Below are 25257 nucleotides of genomic sequence, written 5' to 3' on the forward strand. Positions count from 1 at the left end.
TAATCCTGCACTACAATACATAGCCATGTACTACAATACATAACCATGTACTACAATACATAACCCTGCACTACAATACATAACCATGTACTACAATACATAACCCTGTACTACAATACATAACCCTGCACTACAATAAATAACCCTGCCCTACAATACATAACCATTTACTACAATACATAACCCTGTACTACAATACATAACCCTGCACTACAATACATAACCATGTACTACAATACATAACCCTGCACTACAATACATAACCATGTACTACAATACATAGCCATGTACTACAATACATAACCCTGCACTACAATACATAACCATGTACTACAATACATAACCCTGTACTACAATACATAATCCTGCACTACAATACATAACCCTGTACTACAATACATAACCATGTACTACTATACATAACCCTGCACTACAATACATAACCATGTACTACAATACATAACCCTGCACTACAATACATAACCATGTACTACAATACATAGCCATGTACTACAATACATAACCCTGCACTACAATACATAACCATGTACTACAATACATAACCCTGCACTACAATACATAACCCTGTACTACAATACATAACCATGCACTACAATACATAACCATGTACTACAATACATAACCCTGCACTACAATACATAACCCTGTATTACAATACATAACCATGTACTACAATACATAACCCTGCACTACATTACATAACCCTGCACTACAATACATAACCATGTACTACAATACATAACCCTGTACTACAATACATAACCATGTACTACAATACATAACCCTGTACTACAATACATAACCATGTACTACATTACATAACCCTGCACTACAATACATAACCCTGCACTGCAATACATAACCATGCACTGCAATACATAACCATGTACTACAATACATAACCCTGCACTACATTACATAACCATGTACTACAATACATAACCCTGCACTACAATACATAACCCTGTACTACAATACATAACCATGTACTACAATACATAACCCTGCACTACAATACATAACCATGTACTACAATACATAACCCTGCACTACAATACATAACCATGTACTACAATACATAACCCTGCACTACATTACATAACCCTGCACTACAATACATAACCCTGTACTACAATACATAACCCTGCACTACAATACATAACCCTGCACTACAATACATAACCATGTACTACAATACATAACCCTGCACTACATTACATAACCATGTACTACAATACATAACCCTGCACTACAATACATAACCCTGCACTACAATACATAACCATGTACTACAATACATAACCCTGCACTACAATACATAACCATGTACTACAATACATAACCCTGCACTACATTACATAACCATGTACTACAATACATAACCCTGCACTACAATACATAACCCTGTACTACAATACATAACCATGTACTACAATACATAACCCTGCACTACAATACATAACCCTGCACTACAATACATAACAATGTATTACAATACATAACCCTCTCTAGGTCTCTCTTCAATCGGATAGTCCACTATAGTCCCCTGTAGATCATCTACAGATGTTCAAACAGACTATCTGTTGAAACTTCATTGATTCTAAGATTAAGTGACCCTTATTAGTCCCACAACGGGGAAATTTCACCTCCGCATTTAACCCATCTGTGAAGTGAAACACCACATACTCACTAGTGAGCACACACACTAGGGGGCAGTGAGCACACTTGCCCGGAGCGGTGGGCAGCCCAATCCGCAGCGCCTGGGGAGCAGTTGGGGGTTAGGCGTCTTGCTCAAGGACACCTCAGTCATGTGCTGTTGGCTCTGGGGATTGAACCGGCGACCTTCCGGTCACAAGGTTGGTTCCCTAACCTCCAGCCCATGATTGTCCCAAGCAGTGGTGAGTTTTGGGTTAGGATTTGGACCAGGGTTAGGATTAAGGCCAGGATGAGGGTTGGGTTCAGGTTAAGGTTAGAGCTAGGATTAGACCCAGGTTTAGAGTTAAAGAAAATTATGGTCTATTTAGTAGATATTTATTTGACTGCAACTTGAAAGTAAACCAAGTATCTACAAAGCATCAAAAGTGGACTATCCAAATAAAGTGTTACCACATAATATTATCATGAAGTGAGGAAAATGGGTTTGTTGCCCTGAGGCAACATTGTGCAATAGAGGGTTAAAAACATATTCAGTGCGTTCTGCCCTGGTGATGGACTGGCGACCTTCCAGGGTGTTTCCTTTCTTTCACCCAATGAGAGCTGGGATAAGCTCAAGCACCCCCACAACCCAGGGGGATAAGCAGCTTAGAAAATGTGTGTGTGTGTGTGTGTGTGTTAGTGAAGGTCACTAATCATTTATGTCAGCATTTTACTGGTGTTGGTGCTTCTGAAGCTTCTCTTTTACGCAAATAAGCTTTCTTTTGCTTTTGAGTTTGTATGGGTGGGTGGGAGACGTTGACCATAAGTGTCTGTCCACCTTATTTTTAATGTTACTGCTGTATTTTGAGCTCTTGCCAAAAATATCCAGCTGGGGAACGGAAGTGTTGCTTATTATTACTGCTTCAGCAGTAATAACTCCACCAATTTTGAAATTAATTAATTAACCTTAATTAACCGGATAAAGTATAAACACTCATTCCGAGCGGTTTTGATGTTAAACGTCCCGTGCCAGAGAAACGTCCATCAGAAACTTCTGGAATTTGTTCACAGTGGCAGTGATAGGAACCAAACGTCTGCCTTATAAGCTCCCTCACAGAAAGCTATTACATGCACTGGTTATGAATGCACTGCCTGATGAATTAGACAGTGTTTTATGGCAGATTTTAGAGGCCGAAAATGTACTTTTTAATAGCCATTCAAGGTGGAGAGGGACATGTAGGCAAAGTAGTCCCACCAAAAAAGCTTTTTTTAGATTTACTATTTTAGCATCAATGCTAAATACAAAAATGTAGAAGACGTGTGAAAAATAACTAGATATGTGTTGTAGCCGTTGTGTTGAAGCATTGTTGAACGTCACTGGCTGCTGCTAACAGACTTTCTTTAACTGGTTTGCACTTTATATTCTCTGTATCTGGATATAATCTGCCCTTATTAGAGTACACTGAGCAAGTTAGCAGAAAACTACGCTAATGGGCTAACGCTCCGATAATAAAAGACACACTTAGAGTTCAAGCCTTTACAGAAAGAGTTACTTAAAACATGTAAAGTAAATACGTTTCCGACACGCATGTTAAAAGCTTAAAATGTCTTTATTTAAATTACAGCTGGCATCAAAATCCAACACAATGCTGAGCTAACCCTGCTATCTTGGGACTTACATACCATGAGGAGAATTCTCTCAGCACCCGTTAGAAAAATAAGCAAAGTAACAGATTTCTATGTGAAAAATTGCTAAATAATTGCATTGCTTTTTGGTTTTATGCCTGTATGAACAAAATGTAAAGGTTTATTAGCATGAATAATCTGTGTCAGCTATAAATAGAATCCTCTAAATACTTGGCTAGCTGTCAACTCAATTTGTAGGTACATTACTAGCTTAGCCCTTCAGCAAACACCAATACCCTAGAGCTACAACAAGAGAATGTCTAGTGAGAAGAACTGTCCCTCAATAAAGTCTTCAGTCAGCACTCAGTGGCAGTACTGCTAACCAGCCAGCACTCAGTGGCAGTAATGCTAACTAGCCAGCACTCAGTGGCAGTACTGCTAAACAGTCAGCACTCAGTGGCAGTACTGCTAACCAGCCAGCACTCAGTGGCAGTAATGCTAATCAGTCAGCACCTGGTGGCAGTAATGCTAATCAGTCAGTACCTGGTGGCAGTACTGCTAACCAGCCAGCACTCAGTGAAAGTACTGCTAAACAGTCAGCACTCAGTAGCAGTACTGCTAAACAGTCAGCACTCAGTGGCAGTAATGCTAAACAGTCAGCACTCAGTGGCAGTAATGCTAATCAGTCAGCACTCAGTGGCAGTAATGCTAATCAGTCAGCACCTGGTGGCAGTAATGCTAATCAGTCAGCACCTGGTGGCAGTAATGCTAATCAGTCAGCACCTGGTGGCAGTAATGCTAATCAGTCAGCACCTGGTGGCAGTAATGCTAATCAGTCAGTACCTGGTGGCAGTACTGCTAACCAGCCAGCACTCAGTGAAAGTACTGCTAAACAGTCAGCACTCAGTAGCAGTACTGCTAAACAGTCAGCACTCAGTGGCAGTAATGCTAAACAGTCAGCACTCAGTGGCAGTAATGCTAATCAGTCAGCACTCAGTGGCAGTAATGCTAACCAGCCAGCACTCAGTGGCAGTAATGCTAATCAGTCAGCACCTGGTGGCAGTAATGCTAATCAGTCAGCACCTGGTGGCAGTAATGCTAATCAGTCAGTGGCAGAAATGTTAATCAGTCAGTGGCAGTAATGCCAATCGGTCAATGGCAGTAATGCCAATCAGTCAGTGGGGCATGGCTATGGGTCAATGGACTGGGCACTCCAAGACAGTAGGTTAGTAGATACTTAAGGACAGTGCATTCTTCCAAAACTCACCTCCAAGACCCAAGACTCTCTTTTACAAAAGCAAAGGAGAGATTCTGGAAGTAAAACTACATACAGTAGTGTGCAAAACTTTGAGCTGTCTGCACTGCGTTAACTAACACACTAACACACGGCTGCTAATGTTAAAGCACAGTTAAAACATTTCATATATTGGAAAAAAAGTCTGACTGCTCAAAAGAAATGGTACATTTTATATTTGATGTTATTCCGATATGTTAATTTTAGCAAATAAAAATGCACTAACATTTGCAGGAAAAATGTCACATTTAAGAGTTCTCTGTAGAGGATGTGTTCATTAATTTCATGTAGAAAATCAGCACAGCACGCAACTGGACCTGGCATAATATGACTGTGAGCAAAATCCGCAAATAGACTAAAAATACAACCAAAGCTTTTTGATAATAATCAGGTTGATTTCATTCTCATTATTTGTATTTCCATCATCTTTGTGACATTTAGATTTGATTTATATTTTGCTTGTGTATGATTGTATTTAAAAACCCTGGCACATAGTAGAAGACGCTTCCTTTTACATCAGTAACTGATGAGCGTGTCTTTATGGCTCAGTCCACTGCTGTATTTGCTAATGTCGAACACAGTTGGCCAGTTTCCAACGCAACACCAGCACTTTTTAACTCCAGACAAAAATGTGCTTTAAATGCAGATGCCCTACAGTGTCCATTCATCAAGTCCTCCAAAGGTGTATGTGTAGGCACTATAGTGCCAAAAGTATTCACTCACTCATCCAAATCATTGAATTTGGCTGTTCCACTCACTTCCATGGCCACAGGTGTATAAAGCCAAGAACTTAGGCCTGCAGACTGCTTCTACAGACATTAGTGAAAGAATGGGTCGCTCTCAGGAGCTCAGTGAATTCCAGCGTGGTACCGTGATCGGATGCCACCTGTGGAACAAGTCCAGTCGTGAAATTTCCTCACTACTAAATATTTCACAGTCAACTGTCAGTGGGATTATAACAGTGGAAGCGATTGGGAACGACAGCAACTCAGCCACGAAGAGGTCGGCCACGTAAAATGACAGCTGTCAGCGGATGCTGAGGGGCATAGTGCGCAGAGGTCGCCAACTTTCTGCATGAGTCAATCACTACAGACCTCCAAACTTCATGTGGCCTTCAGATCAGCTCAAGAACAGCGCAGAGAGCTTCATGGAATGGGTTTCTATGGCCGAGCAGCTGCATCCAAGCCTTACATCACCAAGCATAATGCAAAGCGTGGGATGTAGTGGTGTAAAGTGCCGCCACTGGACTCTAGAGCAGTGGAGACGTGTTCTCTGGAGTGACCAATCACGCTTCTCCGTCTGGAAATCCAATGGACGAATCTGGGTTTGGCAGTTGCCAGGAGACGGTACTGCCTGCATTGTGCCAAGTGTAAAGTTTGGTGGAGGGGGGATTATGGTGTGGGGTTGTTTTTCAGGAGCTGGGCTCGGCCCCTTAGTTCCAGTGTAAGGAACTCCTAATGCTTCAGCACCAAGAGACTTTGGACAATTTCATGCTCCCAACTTTGTGGGAACAGTTTGGGGACGGCCCCTTCCTGCTCCAACATGACTGCACACCAGCGCACAAAGCAGGTCCATAAAGACATGGATGAGCAAGTTTGGTGTTGAAGAGCTTGACTGGCCTGCACAGAGTCCTGACCTCAACCTGATAGAACACCTTTGGGATGAATTAGAGCAGAGACTGTGAGTCAGGCCTTCTTTTCCAACATCAGTGTCTGACCTCACAAATGTGCTGGAAGAACAGTCAAAAATTCCTGTAAACACATTCCTAACCCTTGTGGAAAGCCTTCCCAGAAGAGCTGAGGCTGTTATAGCAGCGAAGGGTGGGCCAACATCATAATAAACCCTATGGATTATGAATGGGATCTCATTCGAGTTCATATGGGTGTGAAGAAAGATGAGCGGATACTTTTGGAAATATAATGTATGTCTACAATAAAGCAATACGGTAATTTACTTTTAAAAAAAAGTAAAGTTACATTTTAATATATTTTATTCTCAAATGGTTCTGTAGTTACAATCCTCCATCAGAGCTCAGCATCATTTATTACCGTCACCAACACCATTATATATTATATATATTTTCTGCCCCACTTTATATGATGTCATTTTGCTGCATTACTAGTTAAATAATGCATGTCTTTTGTATCTTTTACACTGTTTATATACTCTTTTTCTGGTGCTTTCCTGTTTTCTTGAGGCCTTATAGTTCTATAAGAGGTCCACTTATACAGTTGTGTGCAAAGGTTTGCCTCAAATGATGTTTTGTTGGTTTTCTAAATGAAATTAAGTTAACACATCCACTACAATTAAGTTAACGCATCCTCTATTTACGAAGTTTTAAAAAATTGGACATTTTTTTAATTGGTTTTTTCTTGTCACAATATGTTAATCTCAGCAAATAAACCATAACTGTACATTGTGTTAAGTGATTCTCACTTAGAAATAGGTTCCATTCACACTGCAGGACATATCGGTTTCTTGTATCTGACATTTTGGACTGACTGTTCAGATTTCAAGCTACAAGTGACCAAGTCACGTCATGAACCGTCGCACCCCAAACGATGAAAAAAAACCACATGAAATCCGGTCTGACTGATCAAACTGAGTCACATGTCCAGAAATCCGGTTAGAACCAGATTCAAAACCAGTTACAGATGTGACTGGAAACCAATTGGAAAAAGTTACATTTGTCAGAATGATCCAAAACCACTTTGCTGTTAGACATTTAAATAATATTACAGCTGCTTTTGCTTTGACTTTGACTGTCTTTTGCAGATCCTTTGTAGCGTCTTTCTTGAGGTTGTTGCTTATCGATATTTAAGCCCTATTCGGATGGGTGAGTTTTACATGAGGAGGCAGGTTAATGTCATTTTAACTGAATCCCCATGTCGGTAAGGGCACCTGGTTAGAGTGAACCCAGTACCAGCCAAGTCAAATGTTTTGACCTGGTTTCTCTTCTTTTCTTTGCCATTTATAGTGCAGTTTCTTATCCTGTGACCAAATGACCGTAAACATTACAGACGTCCTGTTCCGCTGGAAAAGCAATCCCATCCAAATAGTGCCTTAGTTTGCTGACGATAATATCGCGGATTGCTGATGGTCATCTGTCATGATTGTCGATCAAGTCCGACGAACTGTCGCCCACGGCTTTAAGACTGACAAATCATATTTGTCTCAAATCCACCTTGAATGAAACAGCATGAAACTGCAGCTTTCTTTCTTCTGTCATGTTCGGGTTTGACGTTTTGTCTGCTGTGAAGTCAAGGCTTACATAATCACTGCTCTCAGTGGTGGTGTTAACCCCATTCTGCTCCGAAGGCTTGCATGAACATCTGCTTGGGCTTCATACCGTCGTTACTGTATCAACAAGTCAATCTGAAGGTCGTGATCCAACTTCATTGATTTTAGTCATTAGAAAGGATTATAATTGATTGCAGTAACATTGAGCCCATTTTTGGGCCAAAAATAACAATAAAATCCTTCCAGTAGTGTTTTTATCCAACTGTGAAGATAATCCAGGCGTTGAATTGTATACCAAATATGTGAATTCCAATGAAATCCGAGTTCAGAGATTTACATCCCAGTTATCTGGGCATTTCTGTCTGCCTCCTTGCGTGTTGGCTTAGACTGGAGTGAGTCAGCATGGCTTTGTACGCTGAGGCCTCACACTGAGCTCATTTATGTAGTTACATTAACACTGAGATTCATAGTTACATCAGCACTTCTCTCATCCATTACAGTTACTCCATTACTCCATTACTCCATTTACTTTTTGTCATGCTAAGTGTTATAAATGATACAGGCCTTCAGACAGTTATTAGTTAAGACTCCTCCAATCATACGATACCAACAGTGCTAGGAGGGCTGACACTAGCATAGGCATCTTCTGAGAGCCACCACATCTTTTTCGAAATGGCTCTCTTGGATTCCCGGCTACGGATGGCTGTGGCATCACCTACCATCTCCTGATGATAGGGCAGCACATTTACACTATAAGTACTTCTATTTTGATTAGTGCTGTCAAAATTGAACTCATTATTGTGTTAAATTGTTAATGACACTGTTTTTTTAAACTGTAAACCAGGGATGTAAACTCGAGTCACAGGCTAGGAAAACTTTCAGTCTGATGGACGAAACAAAGTGCTGGTTTGGGGAATAAGTGTGCTAGCGAGCCAATTTAGCTGAAGTTGTTGGCCCATCTAGCTGAATTTTTAGAAGGTTAGAGATCTCACTTCTGTTAAAACAGTACAATTTCAACTAGATTTGCTTTTACACTGGCTAGCTAGCTTAGTTGGTATATAAACTACAGACCAGCCATTTCAACCGGGTATTACTGCATGTCAGTTTTGTCCTTCAGACTGAACGAAAGGCTCATAATTTGAAGTTTTTAGTAAGGTTTAGTTTTGTACAATGCAGTGCGTACAAATAATAATTCGATTAAACTAAAGTTTTAGCTCTACTAAATAGAATGATCATAATCAAAATAATTTGTTAGAATATAAAAGATAGTGACATAATGGAATGACATCCACTCAGGTTTTTCTTTCATTATGGCTTAAATTTAATATCACTGGCTGTTTATTGTCGTTTTTTTATGAGACATGCAGTTGTTTTGTGTCCTAGACGCACCGACGCATTGTGACATAGTTTATAACAGTACAAGAGCTTGACCCCATCATTCCAGGCGTGATAGGATGAGAAAGGCTGCAGATGGAGGACTGGGGATGGATGGATACACTGAAGGAGAGAAAGGGGGAGGGAAAGAGGGTACAGAGTTTAGTATGTGCAAGTGAGCGGGTGATCATCAGAATATGAGTCAGGACAGCGAGGCACGTGCACAGGCACATGGTGGGTGGAGAGAGGTGGAAGCAGGACAGAAGCACACAGTGAAATTACACGCTGTCAACCCCAGCGCAGACCAAGAGTCACTTAGGTTGGAACATTATTGGTTGGGCTGTTTCTCTTTACCTGAAACGTAGTTGATCAGTCAAAACACGCTTCTAAATTCTGTTTCATAGGTTGCACTATGTAAGATTTGAGGATTTGGAGACCTCTCTGGTGGAAACGTGTAACTGCATGCAGCATTTTGGAATTTGAGTTGTGTTTTGCATCCTTTCCCTGAGTAAACGAATGTGATGAATGCAAGCGAATTGAAAGAGAATTCAAAGAGAACTCAGACAAAACTTGGTTAAGGACATCTAGTACATCGGATATTCTAGTATTGTCATCATATCTTCATCAGTATAATCCAATCCGACACCACTGATTTTGAAATGTGTGTGTATGGTGTAGCATTTCATCTCTATTTTAACAGAGCTCAGTTTACAAATAGCCTATTTGAGTAGGAATGGGTGTCATTGGGTGCTGACAAAACATTTTGGAGTGCTGAGTATTTTAACTACATGAGTCGATCATATTTCCTACTGAAATATTTTAACAAGAGGCTTGTTTTAGAGGAGGGCAGGTTCCTTTGCATCCCATGCTTCTCAAGCAATTAAAACGGAGGGAAAATACTGAAACTGTTATTGGCTGTGGTGGACGAAGTACACAAACCATGTACTTGAGTTAAAGTCGAGACACCCAAGGTAAAACATTCCTCCAGTAAAAGTAGAAGTTCCTCTCTTTAGACCTCCACTTGTTTGCCTTCAAATGTACTCAAGTATAAAGTAAAAGTACTAAAAGAGTAATTCTGGCTCTGATGTCCTGTTATCATTTTTATAACAAGATTGGCTTCATGAACTCATTTCAGGTGAAAGTCCTCCAGCGTCTCTCTTGGTAAACCAGTCTTTTAATAGGACGTCATTAATTAGTGACGCTGACGTCTATTAAAATGATCATAAGCACAAAACACTGAAGGTAAACAGTTTCCATCAGGGAGAACCGAGTGGCTCTGAAATCACTTTTTACACACAAGCAAAGTTTCAGTTTCAGATTTATTTACAACTTAGTTCCAAGTTTAAGTTGAATAAAAACTGGCTTTAAACTCAGGATCACAGATGAGCTCCTTTACTATGTTGATCTGTAGGCGTCTGTTCATAAACATAAACCAGCCCAAACTCATTTACTATAAAATGAAATGGTGTTTGTAGAAATTCAGAAAAAAGCCGCGTCAGTCTCGACTGCATATGTGGACATATTTCTATATTGTGCTCTATTTACACAAAGTTAGGTTAGTTCATCATTTATGTTGAACAGACTCTCCCAAAGTTTTACGCTGCTGCGCTGACGTTGAACCGCGTGCTGCACTGGGTCGGTATGACCAGCAGGTCAAAACTAGCTCTAAACAAAGTGACCGCTGGGCCCTGATTGGTGCTCTGGCTTTGCGCTTCTTTCGTTTTGACATGTTACATTTTTATACACACAGAAACCAAAAGGAACGACAGATTTCTCAAAATGTAGGAGGAAAAAGTCGGATATTAGACTCTGAAATGTAGTGGAGTGAAAGGAAAAAGTCGCCCAAAACGGAAAAACTTCAGTACAGATACATGAAAAAAACAACTTAAGTACAGAAACTAATTACATTTACTGAGTTACTGTCCACCTCTGATGGTCGGTTATACCCATCAATTAGCATTGTGTAAACTGCAGGCCTAAATCATCACTCACCTGAAACTTTGCTGAGATATTAAGTAATGTCTAATAGACTTCCCTGTGTTGTTTCTGGCACTGTATGAAACACTGTTATCTATAAACACAAAGAAAGTCATATCTTAACATAGTACAGAAACTAATTACATTTACTGAGTTACTGTCCACTACGGGTTATCGGCTTGTTCAGTGCCTCACTTCATTGCTTTTTGCTCAAGGATTGAACACCTTAAAGCCAGTGCGATTGTATTGAGACTTTATTGTTCGATAGCATGCTGGCCAGTTCTCATGCCACTATGCCAGAGCTCCTTGAAGCACCCCCTCCATCACAGGCTGTTTTTCACCATGGGAGCACATGCTGCGGCCCCGGCCACTGCGGCTAATCCGCGAAGCTGTCCTTGGCTGCGTTAGTAGAGGGCAGGGTGTTAAAAAGTGCTTAATAGCTCAGTTTAGTGAGGAGCGACTCCAGCTAGGAACCGGCACTATGCCATTATGTCATCGGCAGCCAATAGCCAGGTGCTGCACCGCGAGACTCGGAGACGGTGTCGATTTCCATCAGGACTGATCGCTGAGAGAAGAGAGAAGCGAAGGAGAAATGACCTTGAGAAGCAGAGGAGAATTTGATGGAATAAGAAGACTGAGAAAGAGACAGAGACCAAACGTCAAGGCAGTTCTTTCGCAGCGCAGACATCACATTTCAAGAATTGTAGGTTTATCTTTCAGGGATATAAAAGGCCTCGATGCATCCTAGAGCATTAACCTGAAGGTTGCGGCTTTATTGATTTTGGAACCCACACATTGTACGAGTTTTGCGGATTGAGGGACTTTTTTGTATTCATTTTCTACTTTGCTCTGAAGTGAATGAAATAGAACTCAAAGCAAACAAACCTCATAAATATTCTTTCTGTGGTAAATAGAGATGCACAATATTGGATTTCCAGCAGACCGTTGCTTAAAAAAAACATCAGCATTGGACAAATGTCTAGGTTTCAGAGATATTTCGAATATTTGAATTGAATAAATTTGTATTTATTGTATCCCCAAAGAGCAGAATGTTTAGGTGAGCAGGGCTGCTGTACTAAAACATTTTTATTTTTTATAAATACTTTTTATTTATGTAACTTCATTTGGAACCCTCTACATCTACCCACACGTATGAATGCTAATCCGGGCAGCACGGTGGCGTGGTGGGTAGCGCTGTCGCCTCACAGCGAGGAGGGCCTGGGTTCGATTCCCCGGCCGGGCGGCCAGGGTCCTCTCTGTGTGGAGTTTGCATGTTCTCCCCGTGTCTGTGTGGGGTTCTCCGGTTTCCTCCCACAGTCCAAAGACATGCAGTCAGGCCAATTAGACATGCTACATTGCCCCTAGGTGTGAGTGTGTGAGTGTGTGAGTGACTGTCTGTGTCTGTCTGTCTGTCTGCCCTGCGATGGACTGGCGACCTGTCCAGGGTGTATCCTGCCTTTCGCCTGAAGACTGCTGGGATAGGCTCCAGCACCCCCCCCGCGACCCTGACGGAGAAGCGGATTAGAAAATGGATGGATGGATGGATGGAATGCTAATCCAGGTAGATGTAATCCAGGGAGATGAGACCAGTCAGATCAAAACAAAGCTGTAGTCATTCAGTGATAGTTGCAGTGGACTAGGAATCTTTTTATTCTTTGGTCCAGACCAAGGGAACTAAACACATGAACACATTCTGACAGAGCTATCTATGTTGTATTTGTACCAACGCTGCCTTTAGAGTCACTTGTTCTTCATTAGAATAACATTCAACAAAGTTTGTGTTCATGTTTTGTCCAAACTAAAGTTGTTGAGCTATCCTCATGTTGCAAAAACGACAGTTGCGTATTGTTTGTATTGTCTGTATTCCGTTACAGAGCGCAGGGTAGTACTCACATTGTTTCGTCATGGTGCTTTAAATGGTGCCCGAATAGAATCAGTGTGAGGTAAGCGATTTACACCCTAGTGAGTGCGCATGTCGGTGTTCATGTGTGTGTGAAGGCTGCAGGCTGGGTCTGGCTTTGGCCAGTGTAGAGCTGAGAGAACGCTCAGGCGCTGCTGAGTGGCCTTTCAGCAGGAAACCACAGAGAGTGTGAGTAAGTCAGTGCAGGACCCGACGAGGTGTGAGGAAGTGGAGGCTGCTTTGGGCCATGTTTGTGCATGAGTTTGACCTTTTTCTGATGCACCGCTTTGGTGCAAGTGCAACCTTTGGTCATTCTTGTAAATATGTTCACAGTTGTGGTTTTTGCACCTGCTGGCAGCCAGACATTCTTTCAACTGTAGGTAAAGACTGGTTTGTTCTGGTTTGCGCAGAAGCCGGTGTTTTAAAATAAGCCAGAAAAGAAATTCACAACTAGCTGGCGGTGAAAGCTTATATCTGCCAGCTCAGCACTGCAGGCATCACACACCTACCTTTAACTGTGTCAGGCTGCTAAGTCACGAGCATTTAGCGTCTTTTTTTATGTCGTGTACTATTCTGTAGGGCAGCGTCGCGTCCCTCAGCCTCATCGATATGACAGAATTCACGATTTTGTATCCTTGTTGTCTTACTGTCCTCTTACTACAGTACCCAGCATGCATTATGCTGGGTACTGGGTACGGGGAGGTCATGGGCTGGAGGTTAGGGACCCAGCCTCGTGACCGGAAGGTTGCCGGTTCGATCCCCAGAGCCGACAGCATATGACTGAGGTGTCCTTGAGCAAGACGCCTAACCCCTGCTCCCCGGGTGCTGCGGATTGGGCTGCTCACTGCCCCCTTGTGTGTGTGTGTGCTCACTAGTGTGTATGTGGTGTTTCGCTTCACGGATGGGTTAAATGCAGAGGTGAAATTTCCCCATTGTGGGATTAATAAGGGTCTTTTAATATTATCTATTATGCAAATATGTCATACAACCACTGGGGTGTTATTCAGCTTTGTAGCAGAGGCATTATCTATCTGGCTTACGTCTGCATTAGCCATGCAGTGGGGGGATTTTCAAATGGCCTGCCCCCAAAAATTTATCCTAAAGCACTTGTAGTTTTCCAAAAACGTCCTCCCAGCTTCAAGATGTCATCAGAAGGGTATTTTCCCAGTCTTTACACTGGAAATCTACACTCCTAGACTGTTGGAACACCATCGAAGGAGGCGAGCAGGCATGTTTACAACAAATATGGCAATGGCAATATTTCGGTGGTGGGCAACATTGACGTGGTGGCGGTGTGTTAGTGTGCGTTGCGCTGGTACGAGTGGATCAGACAATGTCCAGAACTAAACGTGGTTCAGATGATAATATAGCTCCTGTCTAATTTGGATATTTAATGCGTCAAATATGGTCTCATTGTGTTGTTATGGAACATACTTCAGCAAGGTCTTTGAGTCATGCAGTTTGCTAAACTATAGTGATAAACTATCACTATTTGTTAGCCACATTAGCCTCTTAGCTCTAAAACAAATTTATAGATTTATTTGATTAATTGGAAGGTCATATTTTATGAATTTGATTTTGGACCAAACCATCACTTTGAATTTGAGTGCTTTATGGAGCACCAGTATGCATGTGGTCTTTGTGTTCAGTCTTTCTCTCTCAAGCGAGGCGTAATCAGGTCAGTCTGTTTATTTTTTTACGACCCTCATCAATATTACAGCAGCACAGAGGGAAAGCTGTCCACCCTCTAGTGTATGAAGGCAATCAGGGTTTCTTGTTCTCTACTGTGGAAATAAATGGGAGCAATGAAGTGAATTTAAGGCCAGTATTAATCGCAGGTGTCTACAAATGAGTGCATCTAAAGCCCTATTGGAGCTGGATTAGTTTTAGCATAGAACGGGTAATGTAGACTGTGCTTGATGTGAATGGCTGATTTGTATGAGCTAAAGGTCTGTGACACCACAATTATTACAGACAGACTGTAAAACTACACACTGCAGATTCATACTGGATTAAAATCACTCCACAATTATTACCGTCAGACTGTAAAACTACACACTGCAGATTCATACTGGATTAAAATCACTCCACAATTATTACAGTCAGACTGTAAAACTACACGCTGCAGATTCATACTGGATTAAAATCACTCCACAATTATTACAGTCAGACTGTAAAACTACACGCTGCAGATTCATACTGGATTAAAATCACTCCACAATTATTACAGTCAGACTGTAAAACTACACACACTGCAGATTCATACTGGATTAAAATCACTCCACAATTATTACAGTCAGACTGTAAAACTACACACACTGCAGATTCATACTGGATTAAAATCGCTCCACAATTATTACAGTCAGACTGTAAAACTACACACACTGCAGATTCATACTGGATTAAAATCACTCCACAATTATTATCGTCAGACTGTAAAACTACACACTGCAGATTCATACTGGATTAAAATCACTCCACAATTATTACAGTCAGACTGCCATATAGCTAACGGTACTGCTAGGAAGCCAAATATCACTTGTAAATGCATCATCTGTATTTCTAAGCTTTTGCTACTAAGTACAATAGTTTTGTGAGTGATTTATCGCAGTGGGTTGTATGTTGTATAACATATTTGTGTAATGCATGATGGGTATTGTAGTGGGATAACATTTCTGGATGAAAACACAAAAAGTATATAAAATGTGAATTCCTTCAAACTGTTGAGGCTGAAGGCTGCAATGCTGTGCTGCAGAACACTACATTACATGACAAGCAACATTAAATCCTAAGAAGCTTGTGCCTCCAAAAAGGCAGCTTTAAAAGAGAGGGAAAAACATACATGGCTCTTAATGTATGTCAGACCACATAACTTTCCATGTAATTTTGGACCATTTTTTTATTTTGACAAAATGTATAGGCTCTTCTGACTATTCAACAAATAAAAAATGACAAAAATGGAGGGTAACACCTTATTCGCCATGGGCTTTTGTGATGATTCTAGATTATCAGAATCTGATATCAGATAACAGATTATCAGTAACACATCAACAACATATCGGTGAAGTTGCCGCAGCAGCTGAATACAGTAAATGTCTTGTAGATGTTCTGTTGATAGATTACTTACCGAAAGTAGATGCTTTGTTATTATGTTACTTCCGTTAAGCAATACCTAACCCTCACCCTGGCTCTAATCCTCACCCCAACCTCTACCTCAACCCAAAACCTAAACCTAACTCTCAGATGTTTTGACATGTTGCTGAAAGTTTGTTAAGTGTTTGTTTCATCTAAAAAGAACCAATCAAATTAAAATGTTTTTGCCTGATGGTAGTAAAATGCTAGTTTTACGCCAGAAAGCTCCTTCAAGGTGAATTTAGTAGGTGAATGTCAAACACAAAGTCCACATCTACAAGGCAAGTGACCAGCTTGGAAGATGTAAACATTCGTGCAAGAGCGTAGAAGGTAGTTTTAGAGGAAAAGAGCAGGAGCGGAGAATCTGAAAGTGTTGCCGGTAACCCGTTCACAACAGAAGTGAAAGTAGCCAGTGTTGTTCTCCGTCTAACCATGCTGTTGTCTACCTCAGTGTACATGTATGAATCATACTGTACTGTACGCAGCACAGTGAGCCATTTCCACACTTTCACAGGTGCATGTAAGCATAGCAACCGACCGCAGCTCTTCCATCTGAAACCGGCTGTGGAGGCGGCTTAGTCATGCTGGTCCATTGTGCAGAGCTGTAGTTTCTTTTTCAGCAGGGTCACTTGGCTTTAGACGTAAAGGGGCAGGAACTGAATGCCTGAGGACGTCAGTCATAACCCGAGACCCAGTTCCCCGGTTCAGAAAATGATTTGCTTTTTATATTTTACTTTGTTGTTAAGAACGATGGGGTGCAGTGCTGTGCAAAACTCAGGTCACTCTTCTTTTATTCATTTTCAGTGAGAACGGCAAAGTACAAGTTATGCAACAAGAACATCCACTCTGCCTTTATTACGGCTCCCATCTGCTTTCAGTTTTTTGAAGAAATCCGCAGGGCTATTTTTCCACACCCGCTAAGTTCAGTCTTAGAAGTTGGTCCCGTTTTCTGCTTCTCATGATCCAAGTCATCCTAAAATATTCCATGATGATGAGGCTTGGACGCGGTGGTCAGTCCATTATTCTGAGGAGACCAGAAGCTTCTTTGTTTGTTTTCTTCTTTTTTGTCTGTTTCTGCCTTAGTAGGCTGAGGGCTGCAATGCTGTGGTTCAGAACGCTACATTACATTACATTACAACATTAAATCATAAGAAGCTTGGGTCTCCAAAAAGGCAGCTGTAAGAGAGGGAAAAACATCCATGACTCTTAATGTATGTCACATTTTTTCCCACGTAATTTTGGACCATTTTTTCATTTGAACAAAATGTAAAGACTAACTGGACTTTTCGGATTATTAAATAAAAAAAAAGCAAAAAACGGAGAGTAACACTTTATTTGGAGTAGTCCTTTGTGATGATTAATAAACTATTGACAGATTATCAGTAACACATTAACAGCATATCAGTGAAGTAGCAGGAGTGAAGCATATGTATAAATCGAAGTTTATGGTCTATTGATATATTACTCAAATTAACTAGATGTTTTGTTTTTATCTTCCTTTATGCAAAACCTAACCTTCCCCAACCTACTAACCCCTAACCCTGGCCCTAAGCTTAACCCTAACCAAAAGCTTCTTTGTTTGTTTTCTTCTTTTTTGTCTTTTTATCGCTCAGTAAGGGCTTCTTAAAAGAAACGCATCATTTACATAAACAGACACGCAGACAAGTTACACCTAATTACGCACCACACTTCATTAACCAGACTGGAAAATCCGTGTCATTGATCTTGATGTCCAGGCTAATAGCCTCTTATTCACTCTCGCCTGCCTGTATTGGCCTTGCTAGAAAATGGTCCCAACCAATCGTTCAGTAGCCCCTCCGCAGGCCGGACACTGCCAGACAGCATTAGCTGTGAAATGAAGGAGGCGTCAATCTTTGCTTCTGGGTATGGAGGTTTTGTAGTGGTTTAATAAAGTAATAAGCTATCAATTTCTCAAAATGTCTACATAATTCAGGGGTTAAGATGTAAACAGTCATTCAGAGTGGTTTGTTCCTTATAGAGAAACTTGTCTCTGGTTCCTTCACATTGGTGATAAAACCATGGGTCACCATGTCTACAAATATACACATATATCCATTAATACAGGCATTTTATTTGGAACCTACGCACCTCCCGAGCTTTTATATGTATTGTTGATAATGGTAAAATAGTGGTAGATCCAAAAAAAGACATATTTTTAGGAACCATTTTGCCTTATAACATGGATAAAAAGAGTGCTGAAAATCCCTGCTTAAATAAAAGTACTGTTTATGCACTTCTAGTGATAATTCACACGAGTACAAGTAAAAGTATGAATAAAGGGAATGACTCAAGTAAGAGTAAATAAGCAGTTTATTTGAAAGCTACTGAGTAATTCAGTTACTTTTTTGTATGTCTGTAATAAAAGTCTGAAAACACTTGGACTAGGCTACAAACAAAAAATCTGACTAATAGCTCAATCGGAATAGAATACGTCCATGTAAACACCTCAATTGGAATAGCCTAGTCTGATTGAGGCCATTCGGAATACAGTTTCTATCCAATTGAACGAGGTGGGTAATCCTGTAAATAATCTGTTAAGTAGAAGAATTATAGCCATAGTCTTCCTCTCAGCCTTCTTTAATAAGGATATGTGAGGTACATTTTTCATATTCATCATATTAAATCAATTAAGAACACAAGCACTGCTCACTGCTGCTCATCTCACTTAGATTGGACCTCACGTGATGTTCGCAGTCATGGTAACGTTTACTCTAAGTGGTTCTCCACGCATACGTGCCATTTTGCATCGGATTACTTGTAGTGAGCATGTAAACAAAGATTTTTTTATTGAATTATTGAACAGAGTGTGCATATAAACATCTCAGTCTGAATCTCTAATTGGAATGTATTCGATCGGATTGTAAGCACACTGAATATTTTATAATGGCTCACCCAACCAGACGGCAGGACATATCCTGTTATAATGCTCTTTTCTGATTCTATTCTTCCACAGAAGAGGAAAGGAGGGTCCGAGCCAATGACAGGGAGTACAACGAGAAGTTCCAATATGCGGTAAGAAAGTCCTACACAAACACATAAACAAGCTTACTTGTTGGAAAACCCTACTTTGTCCTTCCACTCACTGGCCAATTAACCATCACTGGTCCGTTTCTGACCACAGAACCACTGTTGTCCAGATAGTAGTTACACGACCCAAATTGTCAGAAACAGACCATTGATGAAGATGGATAACAAACACTGCGCATCAACAGATGAGCTAGAATCTATAACTGCACACCAGCACGGTGGAGCTACAAGGGAGGCGTTTCTAGTTTTTTAGTAGTGGTCAGTGAGTGTCCATATACTTTATACTTTATTTGTTTTCTGACGCCCTAAGAATGTCAGTCGATAAGCACCATTTGAAGCCCCATGGAACCTTAAACCATGTTTTCCTTCACATTAGGTTAATCGTGCTCTTGTTTGGGCACGATATGCAAGTAGGGTGTATGTCCAGTGAATAAGATTCCAGTGTTCAATGAATGACTGTGTATTCCGCCCAGATTCTCCTCTTTTAAGATAAGCTGGACAGTCCTATTCTTAGCTAGTGCATTACCCTCACCAGCCACAAGGCTGATGTGGTTTGTCACACGCACATAGCTTTAACAAATATATGCATTTCCCATTGTCTCTCAGGCTACGTTCACATTAGCAGGTTGAAGTGGCACAAATCTGATTTTTTGCCCTAATGTGACTCAGATCTGATGTTTTCAAATCCGACCTGAGCCACTTTCACGTGGTCCTAGATCAGACACGTATCCGAGTCGTGGCCATGCGACCTTAATGTAACATTCAGATCGGAATTCATGTGGTTTTTTCATTCAGCATTACCATGGCAGCAGCGCCAAACAGGAGTTAAAGCCCGTAAACGGTGGAAAAGCAGCTCATCTCACCCTTTTCTCCTTCGTCTGGCTCTAATAATGAAGCTGAGAGCTGATCAGAGTTAACGATCTTCTCAGCGAAGCTCGTTCTGCTTGTTAGCTTGTGCTGATGATGCAGCGATTCAATCACGTGACGTTACTGAGTAGGATGTGCGCGTGAGGGTCATTTCAGGACGCCGGTGCGTTCACATTGTCAGATTTGAAATCTAAACGAGGGTGAACCATCGAGTCAGAGAGATCGGATTTGAGCAAAAAACCTGATTTGAGCAATGAGGCTCGTAATGTGAACGTGGCTGCAGTTCAAGCTAGAGAAACACAAAAGCTAACAACCAAGCGAATCCTGCCCTGGGAAGCATTACTAGCTGAGAGTGTTGGACTGTGGGATGTCCATCAGTTATTAGACTATTGGAACCACGCCCACACAGTACTCAGAATTCAGTGGCTAAGCAGTATTTCTGTCTTATTTTTGTTTTTTTTGTTTTTTTTTTATTCTGGCTTTACTGAGTGTTTAATATAACATTAATATTTTAATATTTTACTCTGTGTACATGACGATGTAATCAACTATCTCTCCCCTTCTCTGTCTCAGAATAACTGCATCATGACCTCAAAGTACAACATCATCACCTTCCTGCCAGTCAACCTGTTTGAGCAGTTCCAGGAAGTTGCCAACACCTACTTCCTGTTTCTTCTCATACTGCAGGTATCTCAATTTATATATTTGCTTATATATATATATATATATATATATATATTTGCTGATAAGGTGTCGAAGGGCGAATGCAGCCGTGTTCTCACAGGGCTAGATGCTGTCTCGTAAAAACACGTCTTGAAGACAACTTCAAAAGGTTTTGCAGCTGGTTTGTGTTGAAACAAGGTTACGCCCCCTTTAAAACTCGCCCCCAGGTTCCTCCAGTCTGTGCTCTTCTAATGTCCGGAGTACATTCAAGAACATGACCACACCTTTAGCGAACTGAACTGCTTTTCCTTTACAGCAATGAATGTTTATTTGTACCACATGTAATGTGTTCTCTCCACACACGCCACATATCTACATGCTGTGGGTTTTTTCTGGGGCGTGTGTGGGTGGTGGGTGCTTTTCAGTCATGCTAATGATATGCTAATGACAGTTTGGTGTTGACATGCAGACTCTGTGTGAATATGCCTCAAATGAGTTATTACTCTGTAGGTCAGCTGGTGGTAAATTACAGGCTGGCATCTTGTTATCGATTGTAACAGTGGAAATAATTGATGCAGACAGGCCCAGACTCCAGCCCTCATGCCCAGAGCTAGATGTTATGTAACAGGAGAGCGGCAGATGGGGTTAGGTAGGTGAGACGAGACAGTGCTAGTGCTAGTGGCAGCATTATCTTACACCACGCAGAGCAGGACAGGCAAGGACACTGTCTGCAGAAGCACGTTGTCCTATATACTAATTTTCTTACTGATGTCCGGCGATGTCCCAGCCATCTGTGGCTGGAAGTTTAAGAGAGCATAATTGTCCTCACGCTCTCTGTATGGGTAGAACTGACTACATTTGAGGTGAAGTCAGTTCTGCCCACCAGGAGGGGGAATTGTTTCAGTTCGATATTTTTGGCTAAACCACCTTCCTCTGGGTCTTTCTGTTCTGCTTGGGAACTCAATTACTCTCTCTCTCTCTCTCTCTTTCTTGCTCTCCCTCTCTCAGTTGATTCCTCAGATTTCCTCTTTGTCCTGGTTCACCACTATAGTGCCTTTAGTACTGGTGCTGAGCATCACTGCAGTCAAAGATGCCACTGATGACTATGTGAGTGTCTCTCTTCTATCTCTCTCTGTCTCACTTACTCAACATAACTACACAGGGCATTTTATTGTAACTAAACGAATTATCTAAAAGAATTATCCACCGCCCAAATTATGCCCCTTTTGTGGTGGTCCTGTGGGGGTCCTGAGCACTGAAGAACATTCTAAAAGGGGGGTAACGAAGTATGCAGAGAAACAGATGGACTACAGTCTGTAACTGTAGAGCTACAAAGTGCACTTACATCGTAAGTGGAGCTGATAAGATGGCCAGTAAATGTAGATACGACGAGGTGTACTTAATGAAGTGGCCGGTGAGTGTACACTTCATCTAAATGTATTTGAACACAGGGCTCATGTGAACCTGTCCATGAAAATCACATCAATATCCGCTGGATTTTTATCCAGTGAAAGCAACAATGGCTCCATTTTCCAACAAATGAGCCTATTTATCATATGTGTCATATATACAGTCAGTGGTTTTGCTCCTCCATGATACAACATGCTACAGTGGAGGCTCTCGACGGGAACTGGAGATCATCTTCGCAGTTGCTTTTGTTTGTTTGCTGCTCATTGATTTATCCCCAGTTTATTGTGTTAACACACTATTTACATATTGACTTTGACAGCCTGAATATATGTATAAGTAACACATGCAAAGATTCATGTAAAGAATATTTACATCTGTCTGTCTCTGCTGTAGTTCCGTCACAAGAGTGACAACCAGGTGAATAACCGCCAGTCTCAGGTGCTCATCAATGGCATGTGAGTATCACACAGGGCTTCCAGCAGTTCATCTGCTCTTGATCTATTACCTAACTCTTCAGTAATTTCCTTACCACATGCTTTATTATATTTATCCTAATATATAATTAAGATTTTGTCGTTCTCTTTTTCTGTCTCTCTACCTGATGCAGTCTACAGAAGGAGAAGTGGATGAATGTGAGAGTGGGTGACATCATCAAGCTGGAGAACAACCAGTTTGTGGCAGTAAGTCTTCCTCCTCTCGTTCATAATGACATCATCTACACTGTATTGCCAAAAGTATTCGCTTGTCTGGCTTCACACGCATATGAACTTGAGTGAGATCCCATTCTTAATCCATAGGGTTTATTATGATGTCAGCTCACCCTTTGCAGCTATAACAGCTTCAACTCTTCTGGGAAGGCGTTCCACAAGTTTAGGAGTGTTTTTATGGGAATTTTTGACCGTTCTTCCAGGAGCACATTTGTGAGATCAGACCCTAATGTTGGACGAGAAGGCCTGGCTCACAGTCTCCACTCTAATTTATCCCAGAGGTGTTCTGTTGGGTTGAGGTCAGGACTCTGTGCAGGCCAGTCAAGTTCTTCCACACCAAACTGACTCATCCGTGTCTTTATGGACCTGCTTTGTGCACTGGTGTGCAGTCATGTTGGAGCAGGAAGGGGCCGTCCCAAAACTGTTCCCACAAAGTTGGAAACTGAAATTGTCCAAAGTCTCTTGGTGCTGAAGAGTTCCTTACATTGGAACTAAGGGGCCGAGCCCATTTCCTGAAAAACAACCCTACACCATAATCCCCCCTCCACCAAACTTTACACTTGGCACAATGCAGGCAGACAAGTGCCATTCTCCCTCTTCCTCCCACATACTACTCATTTAGTTTGGCAACTGATGTTTTTCTTTGTCTTTATTTTTCACTTATTACGAGGCTAATGTAGATAACATCAAGTGAAGCTCATGCTCAACAATTACTGTTGCCGAAATCATCATGCACTTGCCTCAAATCTTTTATTAAATTTGACATCGCTTTATAATGTTGACTTCTAAAGAACTCTAAATTGTATTTGTTATGTCTTTTGTTAGCTGTATTAGCCTTATAGCTCCAGTGTAAAACTAGACAGAACAGGCTTGGCTGATTTACCACATTTACCACATCAAAGGGGAGATGGGGTAAATTAGTTTCCATTACTTGTTAGCTAGACATGTATAAAACCCTGGGCTGTGGAGCAGTGGAACTGGACTTATGAAGTCTAAAACCTCTGGGATGAGTTGGAGTGATCCAGAACTATTCATCCAACATCAGCATCTGACCTCACAAATGCTTTTGGGGCAGAACGCTATCAAACCTTCACAGCAGTCCTCCAGCATCTAGTGGAAAGTCCTTCCCAGAAGAGTAGAGGCTGGTACTGAGGCAAGGAGAGTACAAACCCGTTATTAATACCTTTGATTTCAGAGGAAAGTTTGGACTAGTGAGTGCCTACGAACATGTGGACACACAGTGTACCTATAAACAGGTATATGTCTGAACAGTGATCAGAAATTGTGTGTCTGTTTTGTAGGCTGACCTGCTCCTGTTGTCCAGCAGCGAACCTCATGGCTTGTGTTACATTGAGACGGCGGAACTGGATGGGTACGAATTTTGCCGTGTTCTTGATTTGTTTGATGAAAACACCATTGAAAATTTCGAGTTTGACCTGGTTTATACCCGGTCATTTCATGTGACTTGTATCTGCATTTGGGACCTGATTAATCTGGTTAATCAAATTAAAATCAGAAATTAGCAGATGTAAATCATCTTACGAACAATAACCAAAGCCTGTGTTCTACTGAAAAGAAAATCAACGATTGTGCATGCCACTGTTCATTTCCTTACTCCAGCTTTACGATGTTGACAAGAAGACAGCTGTTTAGAGTAATTAGCCTCCTGCAGTAGTCATTGCTGTCATGCATTAAAATGCTGCGTATTGTACACTATGTGGCCGAAAGTATGTGGACACCCGTAATTATTGAGTTCAGGCGTTCAGGTTCAGATATCAGCCACACTAACAGATACATATAAAATCAATCACATAGCCATGCAGTCTACTTAGACATTAGCAGTAGAATGGGTTATACTGAAGAGCTTAGTGACTTTAAACATGGCACTGTCGTAGATGCCGCGTTTGCCGCAAGTCAGCTTGTGAAATTTCTGTCCTGCTAGATCTGCTCCTGTCAACTATAAGTGTTGTTGTTGTGAAAGTGAAGTGTCTAAGAGCAACAGTGGCTCAGCCACGAAGCGGTAAACCACGCAGACTCACAGAGTGCTGAAGCATGTCATACGTATGAATGGCCTATCCTCTATCACTTTTTACAGAGTTCCAAACTGCCTCTGCAAGCAAGTGTCAGGAAAGTTCATGAAATGGGTCTATTCCATTCTCCGTGGCTGAGCAGCTGCACACATACACCGATCAAGCATAACATTATGACCTTGTTTCTACACTCAGTGTCTATTTTATCAGCTCCACTTACTGTATAGCTGCACTTTGTAGTTCTACAGTTACAGACTGTAGTCCATCTGTTTCTTTTTAGCCCCCTTTTACCCTGTTCTTCAGTAGTCAGGACCACCATGGACCCTCACAGAT

General features: G+C 41.3%; 1 protein-coding gene across 2 annotated transcripts in view; it reads left to right on the forward strand.

Moving 5' to 3' along the window:
- atp8b2 (ATPase phospholipid transporting 8B2) overlaps positions 1–25257 on the forward strand; it is a 95894-nt gene that overhangs the window by 20498 nt on the left and 50139 nt on the right. For both annotated transcript variants that reach the window (XM_017702113.2, XM_017702110.2), the window contains 6 exons: positions 19174–19232; positions 20688–20801; positions 21786–21884; positions 22581–22642; positions 22795–22867; positions 24196–24266. In XM_017702113.2, the coding sequence (XP_017557602.1) occupies positions 19174–19232; positions 20688–20801; positions 21786–21884; positions 22581–22642; positions 22795–22867; positions 24196–24266 (478 nt within the window). The remainder of the gene's footprint in view (positions 1–19173; positions 19233–20687; positions 20802–21785; positions 21885–22580; positions 22643–22794; positions 22868–24195; positions 24267–25257) is intronic.

The sequence above is a fragment of the Pygocentrus nattereri genome, chromosome 3 (assembly GCF_015220715.1).
Source record: "Pygocentrus nattereri isolate fPygNat1 chromosome 3, fPygNat1.pri, whole genome shotgun sequence".
Classification (NCBI taxonomy): Eukaryota; Metazoa; Chordata; class Actinopteri; order Characiformes; family Serrasalmidae; genus Pygocentrus; species Pygocentrus nattereri.